At 43.3% G+C, this 17,469-nt stretch overlaps 1 protein-coding gene across 2 annotated transcripts in view; it reads right to left on the reverse strand.

Annotated features, from left to right (window-relative positions):
• RCC1L (RCC1 like) overlaps nucleotides 1-17,469 on the reverse strand; it is a 73,057-nt gene that overhangs the window by 6,490 nt on the left and 49,098 nt on the right. Inside the window, exon 9 of one of the 2 annotated variants that reach the window (XM_030222460.1) lies at nucleotides 16,974-17,141. The exons of the other annotated variant lie outside the window; for it this stretch is intronic. Within the exon in view, the coding sequence (XP_030078320.1) occupies nucleotides 16,974-17,141 (168 nt within the window). The remainder of the gene's footprint in view (nucleotides 1-16,973; nucleotides 17,142-17,469) is intronic. 2 annotated transcript variants of the gene reach the window in all.

Raw genomic sequence — 17,469 nt, forward strand, 5'->3', positions numbered from 1 at the left:
TCTTCAACGTAACCAACAACCAGAAAGAGGACTGGTTTCTGGACTAGTCTGGTAACAAAATTGGCAGGTAAGAAATCGCTCTCTTCATCTACCAGATCAATCCAAAATAAATAGGATATACCATAGCACCCTTTACACTGGACAGGATCTCAAGACCCTTGCTCCAAAAGTAACATCTTGTCTGGTGGGTACATTGTCAATAATGTTTAGCAGAAGACACAAGCTATAAAAAAAAATCAAGAACCAAAATTATGCTTGTTGGGATGGGACAATAAAAGAGGTCAGAAGTGGCAGAGGCGGCTGAAAAGACTGTTTGGCAGCTGCGAAACTGGAAATTGCTGCACATTGGAAACAACGGGCAGGGCCTACTCTCCAAGACTGGAAAGCAAGGCTTCGGCATATAGCAGGCCTGGAGAAATTGACAGATCGGAGAAATGGGAGATATAAGCCAGACGCAACAGAATGGACACACTTAGAGCGCGTATAATCTACTGCTAGAGATATGCAGGGGTTTACGCCATGTAGTGAAGGGAAGGGAGGGGAGGGGGTGGGAGATAATCTGTATAACTCTGGTTTCGTATTGAAGTTGAGTTATTTATGAAACTTGACAGCCTTATGGCTGCAGATGTTTAACATTGTTTTACTTTTGCTATGCTGAATAAAAATGTCAAGTTAAAAAAAAAATCACCTCCTTAAGCCATCATGCTGTGGTTGTTTTCATTGTTGCTTCACCTTTACTTGGCCCTCTAAATGGCTACAGGGGCGTAGCCAGCCTTCCGTGGGAGAGGGGTCCAGAGCCCGGGGGGAGGGGGCACATTTTAGCCCTCCCCCCGGCGCCGCCCCCCCCACCGCCGACATTGCCGCCCCCCCCCTCCCGCCGCGAACCCGCCGCCGCTGCCGCCTACCTTTACTTTTGCTGGCGGGGGATCCCACTCCCCGCCAGCCGACGTCTTCTTCTTAGTCGCTCCCCGCTCTTCAATTTGTTTGCTGACGTCCTGCACGTTGTACGTGCAGGACGTCAGACTCAGAGAACAGAACTGTTCTCTGAGTCTGACGTCCTGCACGTACAATTACGTGCAGGACGTCAGCAAACAAATTGAAGAGCAGGAAGTACTGAGAAGACGTCGGCTGGCGGGGAGTGGGATCCCCCGCCAGCAAAAGTAAAGGTAGGCAGCGGCGGGGGCGGGTTCGCCGGGAGGGGGGTCCTGGGGTGAATCTGCGGGGGCCCCGGCCCCCTCAGGCCCCACGTAGCTACGCCACTGGGCATCAACCCATCGAAAGGAGCAGGTGTGTTACCTCAGTCCATTTTCTCCTCCTCTGCAGTCAGCAAGGATAGTAATCATGCCCAAAAGGGAGGGAGCAAGACCACACGTTTCTGGGCCAGGCTGGCAGCAGTGATCATAAACTGGGAAGGAAACAGGATGCAATATTTCCAGCCCAGGCTGGTGGCAGCAGTGATGATTGAGAGTGGGGAGAAGTTAAATTAAGAAGTGGTTATGGGAATTTCAAGTATCTGGCTCTCTGCTCTTCCTAGCATGAAGGCACATGAGGGTATTGAGGAAGTATGAGCTTTCTATGTCAGATTTTTGGTAACATCTTCCAGCTCTTGGTGACACACTAGTAATCTCAGATACTGGATCAAGGCCTTGCACACATTCATTCTGTTTGTGAACCAAAACCCCACTCCACTCATCTCTTCAGAAGGGGGGCAGTGAGATGAAAAAACAAACTACCTTTAGAAAAAGAAAAAGTAGCCATCTGAAGTGAAACATCTGCCTCCATAAACTGTAAGAAAGGCTCTCAACAGTACTATATTTGTAGTTCTGATATCCACTTTGTCAAACATTTAACATCAAGTAAGAAGTCAGCAAAAGAAATCACCTAGATGCCCGAGGGGTAAAAAGGTACATTCAGGGAAGACAAAGCCATAGCGGAGAAATTAAATGAATTCTTTGCTTCGGTCTTCATCAAAAAAGATTTGGGAGAGACACCAGTGCCAGAAACGGTACTCAATGCTGACAAGTCAAAGAAACTGAATTAAATCTCTATAAACCTGGAAGATGTAATGGCGGAATTTGACAAATTGAAGAGTAGCAAATCACCTGGACCAGATTGTATTCATCCCAGAGTACTGATAGAATTGAAAAATGAACTTGCAGAACTATTGTTAGTAATATGTAATTTATCTTTAAAATCATGCATGGTACCAGAAAATTGGAGGGTGGCCAATGTAACGCCGATTTAGGCTCCAGAGGTGATCCAGGAAATTATAGAATGGTGAGCCACACATCAGCGCTGGGCAAAATGGTAGAGACTATTAGAAAGAACAAAATAGCATATTCAATAGCACGGATTAATGAGACAAAGCCAACATGGATTTAGAGAAGGGAAATCTTGTCACACCAATCTACATTTCTTTGAAGGGGTGAACAAACATGTGGATAAAGGTGAGCCAGTTGTTATTGTGTATCTGGATTTTCAAAAGGCATTTGACAAAGTACCCCATAAAAGACTCCAGAGGAAACTGGAGAGTCATGGGTTAGGAGGTAGTGTTCTATTGTGGAACAAAAACTGGTTAAAAGGTAGAAAACAAAGAGTAGGCTTAAATGGTCAGTATTCTCAATGGAGAAAGGTAAATAGTGGTGTTCTCCAGGGGTCTGTGCTAGGACCGCTGCTTTTTTAAACATATTTATAAATGATCTAGAGATGGGAATAACTAGTAAGGTAATTAAATTTGCTGATGACACAAAGTTATTCAAAGTCGTTAAATCGCAAGAGGATTGTGAAAAGTTAGAAGAGACTGGAAGACTGGGCACCCAAATGGTAGATGACATTTAATGTGAGCAAGTGCAAAAAGTGATGCATGTGGGAAAGAGGAACCCGAACTACAGTTACGTGATGCAGGTTTCCACATTAGGAGTCACCGACCAGGAAAGAGATCTAGGTGTCATTGTTGATGATATGTTGAAACCCTCTGCTCAGTGTGCAGCGGTGGCTAAGAAAACAAATAGAATGTTCGGTATTATTAGGAAAGGAATAGAAAACAAAGATGAGGATGTTAAAATGCCTTTGTATCATTCCATGGTGTGACCGCACCTCAAATGCTGTGTGCAATTCTGGCCATCGCATCTCAAAAAAGATATAGTGGAATTAGAAAGGACAATGAAAATGATAAAAGGGATGGAACGACTTCCCTAGGAGGAAAGGCTAAAGCAACTAGGGCTGTTCAGCTCGAGATCTATAAAATAATGAAGGGAGTGGAATGGAATAGGTAGACGTGAATCGCTTGTTTACTCTTTCCAAAAAGTACTAGGTCTAGGGGGCATACAATGAAGCTACAAAGTAGTATTTTTTAAGCAGTTAGCTTAGCAGGGTTTAAAAAAGGATTGAATAGCTTCTTAAAAGAAAAGTCCATAAGCCATTAAGATTGGTCCACTGCTTATTTCTAGGATAAGCAGCATAAAATGTACTGTACTGTTTTTAAGATTTTGCCAGGTACTTGTAACCTGGATTGGCCACTGTTGGAAACAGGATGCCGGGCTTGATGGACCTTCAGTTTATTCCAGTATGGAAACACTTTATGTACTTATGCTTATTATCCCACTACTACTACCTTTTAGTTGTGAGTGAGTCACATCCATCAAGATGCCAGAACAGTCATCTGGGAATTAAAATAGTTGAGATACATATAATCTCAAAAACTAGAGCACATATTTCTTAAAAAGCAAAGTTTTAACTTTCTTTCTAAAATGAAGATAAGGATGAGAAAGCGAACATAATCCAGCAATATCCTTCCATAATCTAGTAGCCAACATCCAAGGATTTCTCAAAAATTGACTTTTTCCCCTTAACAGAAGGGAAGGATAAAAAGTTGGCAGTATTGCTACGTCTTGATCTTAAGGAGGCGGCAAAATGGAAATGATAGAGAAAACTACTAGGAACCAAGCCTTGAAGAGTTTTAAAAAGAAAATAAGCTAATTTAAAAATAATTCTTCATTCAACATGTAATCAATGAAGTCTGGCATAGAAAGGAGGAAGGCCAAAAATCAGCCTTACAGCCGTATTTTGTATGGTCTGGAGTCTTTTTAATAGCCCCCTTTGTACAACCTATGAACACAGAATTACAACAGTCGAGATATGATAGCAGCAAAGCATGAACTAGGTGCTCAAATTGTTCAATTTCAAAATATTTGCAGATGGTACGCAACTTTCTCATCAGGAAAAAGCATTTGTTGACTTGTGTTTCCATAGATATGGAACTATCAACTTGAATTCCTAGGATTTTAACAATTGAGAATTTGTATTCAATTTGATTGATAGTAATAGACTTAGGAGTCTGTTCTAGTTTAGTGTTGAAACATAGAAATTTTGTTTTGTTGGTGTTAAGTTTTAATTTATGAGCATACATCTATTTCTCTATCAAATCAAACACAAAACTGAATTCTAATGAGGTCAATGTTGGATAATGTGCATAGATATAGCCACCAGAAACCCCACCAAGCATCACCTTTTGTAGCAGTTCAAAGGGCAGAGCACTTAAAGGACTAGATTCAGATTCCACTCTGGTAGGACAGAATACAATAACAGGTGAAGATGTGCTACTCCTTTCAGAAAATGTACATCAGAATAAGAAGCTAGGAATCCAGTCCCAATGCTCCCCATTCTTTATATCAACTGAAGAATCATAGAAGATTCACATTTTGCAGCATCACCATCAGATCCATAACCAGAGAATCCCATTTGTCTTGGATAAGAGGAAGAGTCTCCTGCAAAATCTTTCACTCCCCTGGATCTAGGCAGTGCCTGCTCAGGAAATCTGCTTTAATGTTCCAAGTGCCCACAATGTGCACCGCAGACAATGCTTGGTGATGAACCTCAGTCCAGGGAATAAGATGTGCCGGCTCTTGGATCATGACTGCACTCCTGGTACCCTCTTGATGATTTATGTATGCCACTGCCTTGACATTTCCAGAAAAAGCTGACCACATTGCCTTGAACTAGTCCCCAAAAAGTCTGAAGTGCATGCCGAATGGCTCTCGCCTCCAAACAGTTGATTAACCAAGATGATTTACAGTGGTGGAAATAAGTATTTGATCCCTTGCTGATTTTGTAAGTTTGCCCACTGACAAAGACATGAGCAGCCCATAATTGAAGGGTAGGTTATTGGTAACAGTGAGAGATAGCACATCACAAATTAAATCCGGAAAATCACATCGTGGAAAGTATATGAATTTATTTGCATTCTGCAGAGGGAAATAAGTATTTAATCCCTCTGGCAAACAAGACCTAATACTTGGTGGCAAAACCCTTGTTGGCAAGCACAGCGGTCAGACGTCTTCTGTAGTTGATGATGAGGTTTGCACACATGTCAGGAGGAATTTTGGTCCACTCCTCTTTGCAGATCATCTCTAAATCATTAAGAGTTCTGGGCTGTCGCTTGGCAACTCGCAGCTTCAGCTCCCTCCATAAGTTTTCAATGGGATTAAGGTCTGGTGACTGGCTAGGCCACTCCATGACCCTAATGTGCTTCTTCCTGAGCCACTCCTTTGTTGCCTTGGCTGTATGTTTTGGGTCATTGTCGTGCTGGAAGACCCAGCCACGACCCATTTTTAAGGCCCTGGCGGAGGGAAGGAGGTTGTCACTCAGAATTGTTCGGTACATGGCCCCATCCATTCTCCCATTGATGCGGTGAAGTAGTCCTGTGCCCTTAGCAGAGAAACACCCCCAAAACATAACATTTCCACCTCCATGCTTGACAGTGGGGACGGTGTTCTTTGGGTCATAGGCAGCATTTCTCTTCCTCCAAACACGGCGAGTTGAGTTCATGCCAAAGAGCTCAATTTTTGTCTCATCTGACCACAGCACCTTCTCCCAATCACTCTCGGCATCATCCAGGTGTTCACTGGCAAACTTCAGACGGGCCGTCACATGTGCCTTCCGGAGCAGGGGGACCTTGCGGGCACTGCAGGATTGCAATCCGTTATGTCGTAATGTGTTACCAATGGTTTTCGTGGTGACAGTGGTCCCAGCTGCCTTGAGATCATTGACAAGTTCCCCCCTTGTAGTTGTAGGCTGATTTCTAACCTTCCTCATGATCAAGGATACCCCACGAGGTGAGATTTTGCGTGGAGCCCCAGATCTTTGTCGATTGACAGTCATTTTGTACTTCTTCCATTTTCTTACTATGGCACCAACAGTTGTCTCCTTCTCGCCCAGCGTCTTACTGATGGTTTTGTAGCCCATTCCAGCCTTGTGCAGGTGTATGATCTTGTCCCTGACATCCTTAGACAGCTCCTTGCTCTTGGCCATTTTGTAGAGGTTAGAGTCTGACTGATTCACTGAGTCTGTGGACAGGTGTCTTTCATACAGGTGACCATTGCCGACAGCTGTCTGTCATGCAGGTAACGAGTTGATTTGGAGCATCTACCTGGTCTGTAGGGGCCAGATCTCTTACTGGTTGGTGGGGGATCAAATACTTATTTCCCTCTGCAGAATGCAAATAAATTCATATACTTTCCACAATGTGATTTTCCGGATTTAATTTGTGATGTGCTATCTCTCACTGTTACCAATAACCTACCCTTCAATTATGGGCTGCTCATGTCTTTGTCAGTGGGCAAACTTACAAAATCAGCAAGGGATCAAATACTTATTTCCACCACTGTAACTACTGAGTGCAATGACCGAGAACCCCCCCCCCCCCCGGTCTGTCAGACTGGTATCTCTCGTCACCACTGTCTAAATGAGTACCTCCAAGTTTTTAGCCACATCATCACACTGGCTCTTGCCTTTGGCTTTCAATGAAGATGGGCCTCATAAATCTGCATCTGTACCAACTAGCACTCCAGGCAGCCTTATGTGTACCTGAGCCCAAAATCCAGCTCTACTGTCGCCAGCATGGACCTAGGACCTGCATGTAGTTCCAAGGCCCACAGAGCTGCCTTCACCAAGAGGGCTAATATCTGAACTAGCTTGAGTGCCCTCTCCTTGGTCAAGAATGTCTTCCCCTAAATACTCTATGCACTGAGAGAGCTCTAGCTTGCTATTCTTGAAGCTGTTCACCCAACCAAGCACTGAAACAACTGCATCACCTAAGAAGTAGCTTGCTGCTTCTCTGCCTCCAACTTTAAACATTATCAGTCAATCAACCAGATATGGATGGTGAAGACTCCTATATGTAACTTTACCACCACCATTGCCTTTGAAAAGATACATAGAGGCATGTTTTCAAAGCACTTAGCCTTCCAAAGTTCCATAGAAACCTATGGAACTTTGGAAGACTAAGTGCTTTGAAAATATGCCCCATGGTATCATAGTGAGACCAAATGGCAGGGCCTGGAACAGATAATGCTTCCATAGGACTACATATCTCAAAAACGTCTATGGGCTTTCCAAATCAGATTGTGCAGATCAGCCTCCTTGAGGTCTAAGTCAAAAAAACTCCTTGATGCACTGTGCAACAATCACTGACCATGTCTCATTCTGGAGTGGATGCCATGGTGGCTCTTTTTGCTGGAGTACAACAGGAAGCGGCTATAAAAGAATAAGAGTCTGTGAACTGGTGGGAAGATTCTAGCCTATAACCTTATTTAATCACTTCCATTCACCACTAGTCTGTTGTGATTCAGATTCACTCCTTGAAGTAGTTGAACAGCCATTCTATCTGCTCGTCCAAGGAAAGAACCCCTTTCCTTGTCCACTACCCTATCTGTTGATACAAAAGGAAGACCACGTGTTTGGAAAATGTGAGTGTTGGGAGGACACCCCTTCCCCTCAACATTTCCTTGGCAGTAACAGCATGTGTCTCTAGTCTTCCCAGAATTCATTCTTGAGCTCCCTCTAGGTCTGTCCTCTGTCAACCACTGGGGCTTTATTTTCTCCAAATCTTTAATCATAGGCGGTCGGTGGCCCAACTGTTTGGGGAGGCTAAAGGGGGCGGGGTTGGGGGTGGAGCCAGGGGCAGAGCTTATATCCACAATTGACAATACACAGAAAAAAAATAAAAGTCACAATTAATACCTTTTATTAAATTTAGATATTAGATATATATCATATGTCAAAGAATAAAGTGGTTGCTCAAAGCATATACTAACCACAATTGCTCAACTGTAAAACACTATGCACAAATTTGTGCAAAAACACACTCAGAACCTTACTGTACCATAACACTAGGCAGACCCTAATACACCAATATACCACCCATACGGAAAAAGCAGACCGTCAACAATATGAAACAAGGGATCATAATATCACAATTCTCATGTAGAGCCACAGAACACCCTTTTAGGGTGGATAGTGTTCACAATGAGCTCCTTTTATTAACGACCATATGTAGATCCTTCAAGAGGTAGTGTGTCATGATTTAAGCTCTACACCCTTTCTGATGTTTTAGTGCCACCTCAGTAAGGCCAACACACAATCTATCCACTGCAAAACACTATACACAAACTTGTGCAAAAACACACTCATAACCTTACCAAATCATAACAGCACTAATTCCAAGGACAGGACGAGCTACAACCTTATGCGTGGAAAGGCAGCAGTATAATTACACCGGGCTCTAAAACACCAGTACACAACCTAGTGAAACAGAACAAAATGCCGGCAAATACTACACGCTAGCAGAATACTGCATCTTGATCACACATGAAAAACACATGACACAACAGATACGAAGGCAAAACTGGAAAGTTACCTCAAGAAGTCAGACTCGGCATGCAGCAATACTAGAAAAATTGAAACTTACATGCAACATATCACAGATGCACATTTCCAAAAGCTGATATTTCAATTAATAAATTCAGAATAAAATTCTTCTTTCTACCTTGTCGGAGCATTTTATTTTTGTAGTCACGCTGGTCCAGTGTCTATTTTCTGTTTTTCCTGTTTTTGCAGTATCCCCTGTCCGTTTGACATTTGTTCTGCCTTGTCCACCATTGATCTTCCCTCTGTGTCCCTACTGGTCCCGTCCAGCATTTCCATTCTGTGTGTCCCTGTCCCTATGTTCCATCTGCCCTCTCAGTGTCTCTGTTCTCCCATTACATTCAGCATCTTCCCTCTGTCTTGCTCTTTCCTGCATTTCATCCTGTTTGTCCCTCCCCACCCTACCTCATTGTGTCCAGCATTGCCCCTGTGTGTCCCTTTCCCTATGCTTTCTCCATGCCCTGCATCTCTTCTTGCTCTCCCTGACCTTCCACTTTTCTCTGTCTTTCCTTCCTCCTGCACTCCTACTCTGGGGCCTGAATGCCTTCCTCTTTCCCCCACCCATGGTCCAGTATTGCTCTCTATCTCCCACTTTCTTCCACTTCGTCAATCCTCTCTCTCTGTCTCTCCCCCCCCCCCCCCGTATCTATCCTCTTATTCTCAGATCTAGCACCTCTCCCTCCCTCCACAAATCAAGCGTTTCTCCCCTTTCCTTTCACCCCAACCTCACAGCCCCAACTGCCAGCAGCTCTGATTCTCACTCTCCTCTCTGTGTGGTCCGATGGTGCTGCTAATTTGCCTTGATCGCTGTCAGTAGCGACACTGCAGCGATTAAGGCAGGCTGCTTCGTTCTTCCCAGCGATGCCTCCCGCCCACGCGGAACAGGAAGTTGCATCAGAAGAGGGCGGGAGGTATCACTGGGAAGAACGAGGCAGCCTGCCTTAATCGCTGCAGTGTCGCTACTGACAGCGATCAAGGCAAATTAGCAGCACCATCGATCAGACCGAAGACAGATGCCCTGCCGCACCTGAAGCAAACAGCTTACAGAGCCTGGAGATTGTGAGGAGGTGAGACCGATCGCTGTAGTAAGAGCTGGTAGGCAAGGCTTTAAAGTTCGAAGTTCATCTTGTACAGGTGCCTCTTTGACCACCAGCATGGGGGGGGGGGGGGGGGCTGAGAGAGGGATGGGTTCGGGACATTTGGAGCAAGAGGTAGGCGGGGAAGGTAACAGCTGGGCTGGGGAGGCTTAGCCTCTTATACGGGGCGCCTATGTCTTTAATGTCTCGACACCTTCGCCAAAAAACTTCCCCATAAAGGAGAGCCAACTCGGGTGAGTCTTTGATGCAGCATCCGTTGTCCAATTTCTCAACCATAACCAACACCTTGCAGTAATCATCATTTCCATGTCTCTCAGCAAATAAGATCATGCAGCGCATTTGTGATATAAACCATTCCAGCTTCAAACTATGCAGCCTCTGCAGGATTTTGGCTCTGCTCTTGAGTGCTCTCCCAGAAACTGCAGCATCCAAGGTAAGCAAGTCTGGACATATAAGCACTGCACATCACTGCTTGGAGGTCCAGAGCCAACACCTTAAAAGCCTGCTTCCAAATGGTGTCAACTTTATAATCCTGAGGGTCCTTCAAGGCTATACCACCCTCTGCTGTGATGGGTGTCATATTCTTCACAGCTGTAACTAAGGCATTCAGCTCACCAATCTATTACATTTCTTTGAAGGGGTGAACAAACATGTGGATAATGGTGAGCCGGTCGATATTGTGTAGGTGGATTTTCAAAAGGCGTTTAACAAAGTACCTCATGAAAGACTCCAGAGGAAATTGGAGAGTCATGGGATAGGAGGTAGTGTCCTATTGTGGATTAAAAACTGGTTAAAAGATAAAAAACAAAGAGTAGGGTTAAATGGTTAGTATTCTCAATGGAGAAGGGTAGATACTGGGGATTTCTCAGGGCTCTGTGCTGGGACCGCCGCTTTTAACATATTTATAAATGATCTAGAGATGGGAGTAACTACTAAGGTAATTAAATTTGAAGACAACACAAAGTTACTCAGAGTTGTTAAATCGCAAGAGGATTGTGAAAAATTACAAGACAACCTTACAAGACTGGGAACCAAATGGCAGAAGACATTTAATGTGAGGAAATGCAAAGTGATGCATGTAGGAAAGAGGACCCCGAACTATAGCTACATAATGCAAGGTTTCACATTAGAAGTCTCCGATCAGGAAAGGGATCTAGGTGTCACTGTTGACGATACATTGAAACTCACTTATCAGTGTGCTGCGGCAGCTAAGAAGGCAAATAGAATGTTAGGTATTATTAGGAAAGGAATGGAAAACCAAAATGAGGCCTTTATATCGCTCCATGGTGCAACCACATCTTGAATAGTGTGTGTAATTCTGGTCACCGCATCTCAAAAAAAGATATAGTGGAATTAGAAAAGATACAGAGAAGGGCGATGAAAATGATAAAGGGGGTGGGACAACCTCCCTATGAGGAAAGGCTAAAGCGGCTAGGGCTCTTCAGCTTAGAGAAAATACGGCTGAGGGAAGATATGAGAGGTCTATAAAATAATGAGTGAAGTGGAATGGGTAGACGTGAATCAACTGTTTACTCTTTCCAAAAATACTAGGACTAGGGGGCACACAATGAAACTACAAAGTAGTAAATTTAAAACGAAATCGGAGAAAAGTTTTCATCACTCAACGTGTAATTAAACTCTGGAATTCACTGCCAGAGAACTTAGTAAAAGCAGTTAACTTAGCAGGGTTTAAAATAGGTTTTGATGGCTTCCTAAAGGAAAAGTCCATAGACCATTATTAAAATGGACTTGGGGAAACTCCACTGCTGAGAGTTAAGCTGAGACACATAACAGCTAAACGGTGTGAAAGTCACCTTTGAAGAAGCGTTGCGAAACAGGCACCTGTTAGGGAATACAGGCACACCTGCGAGATAACGCACCAGTCCGTTAAGCTAAGTGCTGTATATGGTGATATATTATAATAGGAAAGTAAAATATGCAAAGTTTGAAGATTTAGGTGGGTGGAGGATAGAGTCAATGATTATATCTTGACACATATATACAGATTCACCACGGGAGTGATGTGAATAGCAGTAGTGTCTAATGATATGAGACTCCACCTCATCTATGCTACATAAGTGTTTAGGGTGCTATCCTCCTTTTCATATTTTGATATTTCTAGGATAAGCAGCATATAATGTATTGTACTTTTTTGGGATCTTGCCAGGTACTTGTGACCTGGATTGACCACTGTTGGAAACAGGATGCTGGGCTTGATGGACTTTCTGTCTGTCCCACTATGGCAATACTTATGTACATTTTTTCCTTCACCTCCAATATCAGGAGATACAGCTTGGCCAGCGCTCTGCAACCCTGAGACCAGCCTCTGGTGCATCCCAGTCCACTAAAATGAGAGCCTTGATCAGTTTGCTTCATCAGCATCTTGCACTGGACCAGAGGTATCCCCCTGATAAGCAACTGCCCCTGGACTGTATCCAACTGGGCCTAGAATGCCCATCTACTATCTGCTGGAAACAGAGAATACTGAGAATGTGGTGGCTGTGCAGCACCCTGTATAAGGCAAGGCTCACAACTCATTGTTCTGTCTCCATCTGCTGGTTGAGGGGCATAACCCATTCATTCTGGGCTGGGCTGGTAGACAAAAAGGAAGGTTTAAACAAACACTGTTTTCAGGACAGCTCTGCCGTGAGAAAAAAGTGCCCAAATTTAAACAGTGTAACCTACAGCAAAGCGATCGAGTAGCAATTCTATCCCTTCTTTCTCATTTTATCTTTTGCCTAAAATGTATTGACTGTATGAATGGGTCAGATATTTCCCACTAGATGTATGGGGCAAAAGATGCCTAATAGTTAAATTAATGGGCTGGAACTAGCAGATTAGATTTCAAATCCATTTCTACTAGCACTTGTACTTGGTGTAATCTTGAGCCAGCCATTCTCGCTCCAGTGGTCTCACACACCCAAGTAAAACTGAGGAGCAAAAACTAACTATACCTGCATGAAATTTGTGTTCAGCATCCTGCTTAAGGGTGCTAAATAAATCAATGTACAATAATGTTTAGTTTATTAAAGCTTCCTATACTGCCTTGTCCAATCAAACCAGTCTAAGCTGTTTACAGACTAAAATCTCAGTTTCAGAAAGGAACTACAATTTCTTGACAGAAAAGAGAAGAAATTGACCATATATACCAAATCATTCATGCCAAAAAGAAAAAAAAAAATCAGCAATAATCAGGTATCGGAGTCATTTTAAGCACATGTGGACCACATTAACAACTGGAGCAGAAAAGAATAGTGTCACAGATTTAATCTTCCCATCTCCTTGGCTTGGTAACTTCTTGTGCTCTGCTTTACTCGGCCGAGTTTGGTAGCATTAATTTTAACATTGCATTATAATGATTAATTAAAATTGTAAAAATTCACAGCTAGCATAAAAGTAGTCACCTTCAAAGCAAGCAGTCTTTCTGGCATCTGCCTTCATTAGCGCTCATCAAGGTTCAGGACGGCATTAACAGATGCCAGAATATAGTTCCAGCATAAACGTGACACCATTCAAATTCTGTTCAGCATTTCAGGGCTTAATGAGCAGAAGACAAAGACCACATAATTGAGGAAGAGTACACTTTAGAATCAGATCTACCGCTAGGAGCTCTGAATTCTGCCAGAGCCCAGTCCTAGGCACTGCTTTCAGATCACAGCCCAAATGATAGTAAAACATCTTTATAATCACAGGCATTACTCTATATATGGTTTGAGTCTTCTTCTAGGTATCTATGCTCTTGTACAGGAGCTTAGCCTAGAATGGGTGGCAGAGCTAGTGCTGGGCTAGTGCTGGGGCTAGTGCTGGGCAGACTTATACAGTCTGTGCTGGGACTGGTAGTTGGGAGGCGGGGATAGTGCTGGGCAGACTTATAGGGTCTGTGCCAGAGCTGGTGGTGGGAGGCGGGACTGGTAGTTGGGAGGCGGGGATAGTGCTGGGCAGACTTATAGGGTCTGTGCCAGAGCTGGTGGTGGGAGGCGGGACTGGTAGTTGGGAGGCGAGGATAGTGCTGGGCAGACTTATATGGTCTGTGCCAGAGCTGGTGGTTGGGAGGCGGGGTTGGTGGTTGGGAGGCGGGGATAGGGCTGGCCAGACTTATACGGTCTGTGCACTGAAGAGGACAGTACAAATAAAAAAGTAGCACATATGAATTTATCTTCTTGGGCAGACTGGATGGACCGTGCAGGTCTTTTTCTGCCGTCATCTACTATGTTACTATGTTACATGTACAATTATGCTTGAATTCAACTGATTGTCTTTTTACCAAATCCAAGCTCAAGGCAAATTCATTATTTATTATTAATTAATAAGTTGAGGGACGTTGACTTGGCTAAGATGACTATTTCACTGTTGGCATTAATCTCAACGAGGAACTAATCTGGAGAAACCTTCCATCATCATTTCTTTAAAAGACAGAATGCAGATTCGATCACATTACCGCACTATTGCAGAAATATCACTGGCTCCCAGACAAACAGCGTATTATTTTCAAGCTCCTCACTCTGACTTTTAAGGCTTTCAAAATGGGTGTCCCTTCTTACTTATTTTGTTACAATTGTACCCCACATTTTCCCACCTATTTGCAGGCTCAATGTGGCTTACACAGTACCGTAAGGCGTTCGCCATTTCCGATAGAGAAAACAAATACAAAGAGATGTTATGGTTGGATAAGGTTCATGTGTTATAGACACATTGGGGAATCGTAGAGAGGAAGAGTTATGCAGTGTCTTTTACAAGCTTTGGTTTCGTTGTGTTGCAGGGTTTAGGCACTTAGGTTGGGTCGATAGGGTATGTCTTTTTGAACAGGTTGGTTTTTAGTAATTTCCGGTAGTTTATGTGGTCGTATGTTATTTTCATGGCTTTTAGTAGTGCGTTCCACAGTTGTGTGCTTATGTAAGATAAGCTGGATGCATAAGTTGATTTATATTTGAGTCCTTTGCAGCTTGGGTAGTGGAGATTTAGGTATGTTCATGTTGATTTAATTGTGTTTCTTGTTGGTAGGTCTATGAGGTCTGTCATGTATCCCGGGGCTTTGCTGTAGATAATTTTATGGACCAGGGTGCAGATTTTGAAAGCAATACTCTCTTAATGACTTCCGCCTAGTTCTTCTCAGTCCTAGAAATGTGCAGCTTGCGAATATTAGGCATTGTGCTTTTGATTTTGCCTCCCTTTCTTTCTGGAATTCCCATCTCTCTTCCCATCCATGCTGAGCAATATTTTAAAACTTTTGATAAGACCTGGCTCTTCAAAAGGACTTTCTTGCTAGACTAGGTCTGTTTGGCTGTTTTGCCCTGCTCTGTGGTTTTTGTTTTGTTTTTTTGTTTTTTTACTTTCCTGTTTTCCCTCCTCTTCTGCCTACTGCCCTCTCCCTTTCCTTCACCCTATTTTAGCCAAGGTTGTGTGAACGGGTGCGAGTGCCTACCTTTTCTGTCCAGAATTTTGTAGTTCTTTTCTTTTTGTTGTTTTTGTATTATTCGGTTTATAAACCGCTGTGATCTAGCAGTAAGGTAGGGCAGTATAGCAAGTACCAAAAAACCATAACATGCATGAGCATTTGCTGATTTAGGTGGGAAATTATCAAAATGGGCTACTGTTAAGTCAGGTTATTTTACTGGATCCCATTTTATGCAATAAGACTCTGTGATAAAATAACCTGACTTAACAGTAGCCCATGTTGATAATTTACCGCCTCGGTACAGCAGTGAATGGGCATAGCTAGAGCTGCTTCTAATAAGTTATTTGGGTCTTAAATCACAGGTTAAATGAATGCAGTGTTCTCAGCCTACTTAAAATAATTTCACTTCAAGGACTCTGGAAAAGAATGTCCAAGAATAAATATATTTGACTTTTTTGACCTTCTTATGCCTATACAAAGTCCCATTCCTTCAACGAAAGCTCATTAACCAAGTAATCATGGAGAATACATGCATGCAACACACAATGCATGACAGAGATGGACTACTCTGCTACTGAAGATAAAACAGAAGTTGTAAACAGCAAGGAGGAGGGAGCACTTGCACTTCTAAATCAGCAAGGCATTCAGCCCAGGCTCACTGCTGCTCTCTGCTGGATGAGGGTGAGTAAAGCTGTGCCTTTAGCCAGTGCTTTGAGTTATTACTGTACAACTTTTAAGAGCAAACAATACAGATTACATGGCCTGTGCAAGGGTCTCTGGTGCCCCCCTGCAAACTATCAGTCATCCTCGCCCCAGCATCTCCTTTCTCTCTTCTCCCTCCCCCTACTCCCACCCACCCCTCTTTTCAGCCCCAGCTCCATTCTCTCACCCCTCCACTGGATCAGCTCCCACGGGTCTGGCACGCAAGCAATGCGTGCTCCTCCAAGCCACAGATTAACTACTGGTTTCAGGAAACCGAAGTAGTTAAAATTTTGTGACTCAGGAGTACACGGTGCCGGCGCACCAGACCATTTGACTAGAGGCAGAGTGGCGGCAGTGAAAAAGAGCAGGGCAGCTGGGGAGGGCTAAAGCCAGACGCCCCCGAATGTTGGCACCCCCCTGCTCTTCATACCCTGCTTACCGCATTCCGCTGGCCCTGACAGAATAGGCTCATTCCTCTTCTCTTGCTATATTTATAGAAATAAAACTTGCAGAAACTATGTTCTATCACTGCTGATCCCTGATCCACAGCTTTGAGAGGATCTACATACACACATACAAAACACTATTTCTAAAAAAAAAAAAAAAAGTGATTATAGCCGTTTAGTACACTGAATTTCACTTTTTTTCTTTAAAAAAAAAAAAAAAAGCGTGCGAGTGTATATGTAGATCCTCCGACAGTTGTTGATCAGAAATCAGCAGTGATGAACACACAGTTCCTGCAAGTTTTCATTTCTTTAAATATAGCAAGAAAAAAGAGAAGGGCCTATTCTGTGTTGTTTGCTGTTGAAAGTGTACAGTAATAACTCAACGCATTGGCTAAAGGCATAGCTATACCCACCTTCATCGGACAACACATATCTATATATATGTATGTATACAAACATACATACACCTCTTAGCTTACTTGGATGTGTCATAGGCTAATATCATACTTTTAACAACAGCTTACACTCTTCAAAATAGTTCTCTGTCAGTCAATTCTGTTTTAATTGTAAAAAAAATGATACCAGTAATCATCTAAAGATTTGTTGTCAGACTCTTAACTGGTCACTTACTGGTCAGTGCAGCAAAGTGCCCGAGCCCACTGCGGAGTTCGGAGACCTTGACGTCAGTATCAGAGCTCCCAAAGAGACTGGGTGGGACCATTTCTGGGGTTTTTGTTTCCAGCAGGTTTGGGCCTTTGCCAAGAATTCCATATCCCCATACAAACACATGTCCTTCCTCTTAACAAGAATAAAAACAGAAATTAAACTCAGAATCTTTTCAGAGACTTAAGCATTTCTTCATTAGAGACTTATTATAGTATTTCTTTCATCCAATCGAGATGTCCAAAATATTTTACAATTATATAGAGAGGCCTGTCCAGTGTTTGTGCTATGTGCTACCATGTGGAGAACCTGGGTTCAATTCCCAAGCTAGGGAATGCTGTGGAGGAAAAAGAGAAATCTCAGTATCACTCTTCAGTGACACAATTCACTGGATTTAGGGACCATGATTAGGTGTTCCAAAGGAAGCTGTAGTGCTTTGCTCCTGGTCAATGACTGGTACAGT

The sequence above is a fragment of the Microcaecilia unicolor genome, chromosome 13 (genome assembly GCF_901765095.1).
Source record: "Microcaecilia unicolor chromosome 13, aMicUni1.1, whole genome shotgun sequence".
NCBI classification, from domain to species: Eukaryota; Metazoa; Chordata; class Amphibia; order Gymnophiona; family Siphonopidae; genus Microcaecilia; species Microcaecilia unicolor.